General features: G+C 29.4%; 1 protein-coding gene across 1 annotated transcript; it reads right to left on the reverse strand.

The window, feature by feature from the left end:
* LOC107622125 (pathogenesis-related protein 1-like) lies at window positions 3,367–4,088 on the reverse strand. The gene has a single exon (XM_016324036.2). The coding sequence runs from the start codon at window positions 4,003–4,005 to the stop codon at window positions 3,493–3,495; it is 513 nt and encodes a 170-aa protein (XP_016179522.1). The 5' UTR covers window positions 4,006–4,088; the 3' UTR covers window positions 3,367–3,492.

Consider the following 7,636-nt stretch of genomic DNA (forward strand, 5'->3'; position numbering starts at 1 on the left):
TATTTAAATTCCAGGGATGAATCTTATTTAACTATATATGTAAATTATAACCATTCTTCCATATCATGTATGGCTGAGTTATGATCATGCTTATTTAATTATATATGTAAATTATGACCATTCTTGCATATGTAAATTTGGAAGACAAATACATAGACGGTCAAAAGAAATTTCATTTTGATTCGGTACATTCAAAATTTTATATCCGGAGGTTGTTATACAAAGGGATCTTGCATCTTAGCTCTTCAAAAAAGAAAGATCAATTTGTTTACCTATTTTCTTTTCTTAATGAGTCATTCTTAGTTTGATTTTAATTAGCCTCTTAGATGTCTCGAGTTGTAGGATTTTTCAATTATGCATTTAAAATTTCATTATCAACTATATATACTTAAAAAGCACAATTTGGAATGAATAGAAAACTATTACCCCTAACCCTTTTACTTTTATTACCCCCATAATAGATGAATAATGCTTGATTTTTTATCAGAGATTATATGTGGATTTTGAGTCGAAGTGTGAAAAAATTGTGGTCGCAATATAGGAGGAACTAGAAGAGCAAAGATAAATGATAAACATGTCATGACATGTAAAAATATGTTTTATATAGTTCTGTTTTGTGGTAGCATTACAGTAGTGTTCTACAACTGTAGCTTCTCTTTTGTAATCTCAATGCCATAATTTATGACTTTAGGTTGTGGATGCTTCAAATGTGGTTTTGCAAATCATATTGCCAAGCAAAGTAGTAATAGGTTTCCAATAAAATAACGTGCAAAAATTTGTCACAAAATACAGATAACACCAAGTCTGTACATATGATTGTATATTCCTACCTAATATTTTGGTTCTGTGATTATGTTTACTCAAATAAGGGGCAAACTTCATGGTGTGGATGTGATGGTTTTTGATGGAGAAATAAACTCTTAATATTAAATCTTTTTAATTATTTGTTATTATTTTTGTTCATAAATTATTCTTTATTAGAGTAGTTATTTTTATCTCTGTTGAATGCATTTTTAACTAAGGCCAATGAAAATGATTCGCAGAATTTTTTTTGTTGGAAAAATACTTAAAAGATGATTGATATTAAAAAATTATTTACAGATAAATACACAATTCGTGTTTAGCCATAGACTTGGGTTAAATATATATAAAATTTTGTAAACAAATTATAACAAATAGATTAAATACACAGATCCGTAATTAACTATACACTAAGGGTATAATTATTATAACTAAATGCCACTTGGTTAGTATTCGTTGTTTGTGTAACTATATTTAAACAAATTAACATAATAGTTTTTACATTTAAGTGGAATTTATTTATATCGACAAGATTATTTGCCTTCTGAAAAAGAAATGATGTAACAATCTTATAAATTGTACATTAAATTTTTAACAAGAATAGTTTTTTTAAATTAAAAGTAATAATTATCAGTATAAATAGACATATTTAACAAATTTTTACAATAGATTAATATTTGGCCCGCACGTAGCGCGGATTTTACACTAGTTACAATCAAAAGAATAAAGTGTACAAGAGAGAGGTGTGCACACAAATTTTGTCTCCACTGTATATACTAAGGTTGCGAGAACCGGACCGGTCAATAAACCGATAAAGTGACTGGTTCACTAGTTTAATGGTTCGACCGAAGTTCAATCGGGGTTCAACCGGAATTCAACCAGTTTAATTAAATATTAAATAAAATTATTAAAAATTTAATATATAATTTTAAATATTTAAATTTCAATAAAATTTAACCTAATAAAATTTAAAATTTTAATTTATAACCTAATAATAAAAAATAACAAACAAATCAGTAATAACCACTAACCATTGAATTTGCAAACATAATCATAATTTAAATTTGGAACAAACATAATCATAATTTGGAACAAACAAACAGAATTACAAAAACATATGAAATCAAATAAACGGACTATGAAATCAAATTGCAGTAACAAATTAAAAACAAAACAAAAACATAATTTAAAACTTACAAAAACAGAATCACAAAAACCTGATTATTCATTTAATTAACAAAATTAAAAAAAGCTAAAAAGTAAAAGACAGCAGCACTCAACAGAAATTAAATGCAGAAGACAGCAATGAAAGAACAACAATTAACCCAGACAAACAAGCAACAATCAACATAATCAAATCCAAAGAACAGCAATTAACTCCCAAAAATGAAAACTGAAGCAGGATAGAGATCTGCTTACATACTCAGAAATTCATAAACTCAAGCTAAGCAGAAATTAGCAAACTCAGAGTCAGAAATCAGAAACCAAATAAAAGTACAAAAACAAGCAAAAGTAAATTGAAGATCAGCGGCGAAGGAGGAATCCAAGTGACGGCGATGGAAGGGGGGAAGTGAGCTCGGGCATAAAGGGGATTGAAGACAGGCTTAACGCGCGAGAGAGAGGGATCGACGATGAGGACGGACCGACGGAGACACGATTTCAAGATGGCCAATGACGACGAAGACAGAGGTGGTGACATCAACAGCGAGCATACCTAGCGACGCGAGGTGAAGCGATCCAGGAGAAGAGAATCGCAACGGCGGGGCTCGCTGGCTGAGGAGAAGAGTTCGTCGGTGAGGGCGGCGCTGGTCGCTGGCTACTGCTGCTGGAGGTCTGGGAGAAAGAGAGCGGCTAGGGTTTCGTGTGGAGATCAGAGACAGAGAGAGAGGGGCTGGATGGTGATTGGGTTAGTGGGGTGTGGGTGTGTGCAAGAGAGAAGGGAGGGAGTTTTATATTTATATATATATTTTTAAATTAAAAACCGGTAAAAAACCGTCCAGTTCAAACGGTTCATTGATTAACCGCTAGTTTGACTGATTTTTTTATCGATTTTTTGCCAGACGGTTTTTCACTTCAACTGAACCGACTAAAAAATCGATTCCCAGTTAACCCTGTTGAACCGACCAGTCGATTCGATTTTCAGAACACTGGTATATACAGACATGCATGGATCAATAAGCTTGATTTGAACTTACCATTTTCACTACTTTGTAAAATTGATTTTTTTTTTTTTTCCCTTTTTTGGTATAGTGAAAACTTTCCAGCAAAACTCGGAAGCAGTAATTTTGATCGATCATATATACACATATACGAGAAGATGAATACTTTAATATATGATTTAATCACTACTAATTACAAGACACTCTTTTATATTTTTGTGAATTTTTGCATAAGTTTTTTTAATTAATTAGTATGCTTAATTTTTTTTTGAAGTTTAACGAAGATTAAATTCTAAACTTTTAACCCATTCTAGTATTATATTATAAAATTATTTTTTTAAAAAAACTTAAACTAATAAAAAAAACACAAATAATTATATTTCTATCAATACATAAGACACAAAACTACTGAAAATCACATCATAATTTAAACTAAAATAATAGTAAAAAAACTACAAGGCCAGCAATCATTGTAAAATGTGCAAACTTGTATTAAAGTTTAGAGAAAGATGTAATGAGTTTAATTTGGTAATTAATGGATTACGTAGGGGCGTTCATGTGAAGTGTTGCCTTCAGGATGATATAAACAAGTAACAAGGGTGCCTCCATAATTGCGGCACTTGACTCTAGCGCAGCCAAGTCGCGTAGTTGCACTCCAAACAACCTGAGCGTAACGACTGCAATTCATGGTACCATCAACACAAGAGTTGGATTCATAATCATAATTTGTTTTCTGCTTCACCCACACATCCACAGCAGCTATTCCTGAAATAGATCCTGGATTATATGCATTGTTCTGGCCATATGTACCAGCAAAGTCCACATCAAAAAGCCCTTTTTTGCAGTCTGTAATGTATTTCTTCACGTACTTGCGCGCGTGCAGTTCAAGCTTCGGATCCCATTTCAGTGGTTTAACCCCAACTTCTGCACGTGCATTATTATGAGCTTTAAGATAGTCTTTTGGAAAATTTTGAGCTAATAAAAACCACGGAACTACACTCACAAAATTTATTATCACTACCCAAAATTTCCACAATGTTTCCATGCTCTAACTCTTTTTTTTTTTTTTTCTTTGATGATTGCAAAAATTAAAGGTGAGTTGCGTGTACACACATATATACATAAAACAGTTGGAATTTGATGTTATTGAATATATAGGTATATTGATTTATGAGATGATTGAGAAGCCAACCATATATGAAAATTTTTATTTAATCTATAGTGTATATTTATTTTATTTTTTATTTATTCGTTATTATTTTTATTTCTTCTTTTATTCTTCTTACTTTATTAAAATGAATGGCTGAAATTTTTCTATAAAATTAAAAAATTACTCCACAAAATATATTTTTAGGACAGATGTTTAATAATACCCTTGAGGTATTATTAGAGGATTGTGGAGGTAGCAACGAATGAAAGTAATTATAATATAATATTAAATATTAGACCAACGGAATTGATAATAGGGACAAGAGCCGATTATTATACAAATAAAAATCACTGATGACCCTTGACGGCACTTTTTAATGTGGTGAGGTATTTAATTTGCCTCTTCAATTTGCCATTATTTAATAAGATTTAATTATTTTATTGATTTTTATTGAAATAATATTTTTAAAAAATAAAAAATACTTCCTTCCCTGGAAAAAAATAAATTTGAGTATACAATATTTGTTTTATTTATTTTTATGAAATAAATTTGTTTCTAAAAGATATTGGACGAGTTTTGTGGTTCTTTTTCTTTTGGTCCGGGATGAGTGATGTTGCGGTAATACAGGGAGAATATTACAGACTGGCCCAACAAACAAAAGAATATGGATAGTATTAGTTGGGCTTTTAAATAAAATACTAGGCTTCAAATTTTTTTATTTTAGTTTTCGGTATACGTATTTCTAGTATGACGAGTTGATGTCTTGATGATTGATCATTATTCATTAATGAGATCCAAAAGAGAGATTCTACATATTGAAGAAAACATATAGGTGTAAAAAAGTGCATGGAAAGTGCATTGGATTCCAATCTTAGCTAATTAGTTATGACTAGAAAGTTGATGTGGCTAAGGCATGTATGTACAAAGTATTTGCCTCAAACTAAAGCCACATATATTCGAATTCTAGCCGTGGTGGCTAAGTTAATGTGTGTGAATAGATGTGTGAGTGTATTTATATGACCAATATATATATACTAATTAAATTGATTATTAAATTTAATAATACTTTTTGCAAATTTTTTAGATGAAATAATTATGTTATGTTTATATTAAAATTAATCATTAATATAAAATATATGTTGAATATAAAATAAATATTAAAAATAAATTAAATAATACACATATTTATATGTAAATAAATAATGATTGATTTTAATATATAGATAATATTAATAAAAAATGAAAAGATAGACACAGCACATAAGAAACTAAGCACACAAGACAAAAAAAAAAAAGGAAAATAGGGTATTTGTGATATGATGATATCCCTTTGAGACAGTCTACAATGTGTTTAATCAAAAACTTTCACCCATTCTTGCTAACTCCCCGTCCCACTTCAATGGTAATCTATTGGAGTCTTAGTACCGAGAGCACGCTTAGTAAACTTATTATTATTACCATCTTCATTCTTTTTTTCCCCCTTAATAATGTTTGCAAACAAATTAAAGGAGATTATATATGTATATAATTTATACTTAATTTATATTATTTCATAGTTGTCTTTTGATATATCTGAACCAACCACCATCACTTTGCCTCTGAATTGAAGTCTGATCTTTCAAAACAACTATTGGTGGCGTTAAAAAGGTTTGGAATCAAGTGATACAACACTGATATTAAAGTCTTAGATGGATAAAGTTAAAGAGACAAAAATATATGGAAGTTCTATGGTGGCATTGGTTTTGGTGAGGGTGGCATAAATTTGACCAACAAATAAAATATTGACACATAGCAAAAAAAAATTAAATCTAAAACTAAAACGATTCTCTCTTTCTTATAATTTTTTATAATTACTTATGGAATCTATTAGTACTTTCAACTAAATGCATATATAATTAGGTAGACATGACATTTATGTAGAAGCTCAGTCAATTCCAAGCTTGTAGTTTCAATTAAATTAGGGTAAAGTATATTTTTTTATTTTTGAAGCATAGTTATCAGAATCGAACTGGTAATCGAACCAGTCAAGCTATTGGATTATTGGGTTACTGGTTTAACCGGTGGGTTACTGGTCGAACCAGTTAACCCGATCACTGGTCAGGCTATTGGGTCACTGGATTATTACTCAAGTATAATTGTTTTCATGTGAAGTTGATATTTAAAAATCGTTAAATGATTTGACAAATTAGACTAAATTATCATCTAATGATTTTCAACTATCTACTTCATATGAAGACAACTGTACGTGAGTCTTTACCTATTATTATATACTACAAGTATTATTAAAAAAATAATATTAATAGATATCATATAATCATAAAAAAAATAAATAAATTGTAATTAATAAAATTTTTTGTTTATATGTTTAATTTGTATTAAATATAAAATTATATTTAAATAAAATATAATTGATTAAAAAATAGGTGACTTTAAAATTAAAATAAATTAAATATAAGTAAAATAAAAGATGCTATGTATATATTATAATTTGTACATATATTGGTAAGTAGCATTGCAACTTGGTGGTTTGTTCAGCTTTGGTACATCCTTCATGTAAGGGTTCGAGTGGTTTAGTTGGTAAGTAGCATTGCAGCTTGGAGGTTTGCTAACACATTTTAGATTTTACCAAAATCACAAGCTTGTCGGAGTATATGGAGTACGGTGGACTTGCAGAATGTTAGTGCGCTGTAAGTTCGTCTTCAACTGCGACCGAGTGGTTCAGTTAGACCGATCTTCAACGAGTTTGACCAGTTTTTACCGGGTCGTTTCGAGTTTGATTGGTTCATACAATTTTCTACTTTAAGCGGTTGGAACTTTGGACTGGACCGGTGTTGGGTCCGATTCACCGGATTTTCAGTCGAATTGACCGGTCCGGTCCGGTTCGGTTTTAATAACTATGCTTTGAAGTTTAATAAAAGTTTTTAAAATATTCTTAAGTGTTATTTTGTTTCAATTTTACTCCAAAAATTTTCGATTTGCATCAACTATACTCTTGGCGGCTAATTTTTCAAAAAATTTCGGACTAATTTAACAACAATTTCATAAGAACAACCTTCAATACAAGTAAATCAAGTATAATTTTCATGCATTTTTGTTGGATTGATCTTTAATTTTTTGAAAATTTAACTATCAGAGGTATATTCGATGTAAATAAAAAAATTTTGGAACAAAATTGAAACAAAATAAAACTTAAGAATATTTTTGAAACTAAGAAAATAAATATTAAAATTAATTATTAGTAAAAAATTAAACTCTTTCACATGAAAATAATAAGTAAAAAGCCTATTATTTGATTTATTTTTAATCTACAGAAATCTTGGTTTTTTTAGTCGACGAAACTTTTTGTAAGAGTAGTTTGATTCTATAAATTTTTTATAGCATCTATACCAATATATAATGAAAATATGGAAGTTTGGTATCCAATTCCTTATTCCTATTTTAGCTCTGTTGCTTTTTTATTTAAAAATAATTTTATCCCACAAAATTTTAAAAATATTCGCTTTTAATAAAAAACTACCACTATATA

Source organism: Arachis ipaensis, chromosome B10 (assembly GCF_000816755.2).
Source record: "Arachis ipaensis cultivar K30076 chromosome B10, Araip1.1, whole genome shotgun sequence".
NCBI classification, from domain to species: domain Eukaryota; kingdom Viridiplantae; phylum Streptophyta; class Magnoliopsida; order Fabales; family Fabaceae; genus Arachis; species Arachis ipaensis.

Excerpts from the sequence above, each read along its gene's own strand:
- LOC107622125 (XM_016324036.2), bottom strand. The coding sequence starts at position 4,005 with ATGGAAACATTGTGGAAATTTTGGGTAGTGATAATAAATTTTGTGAGT.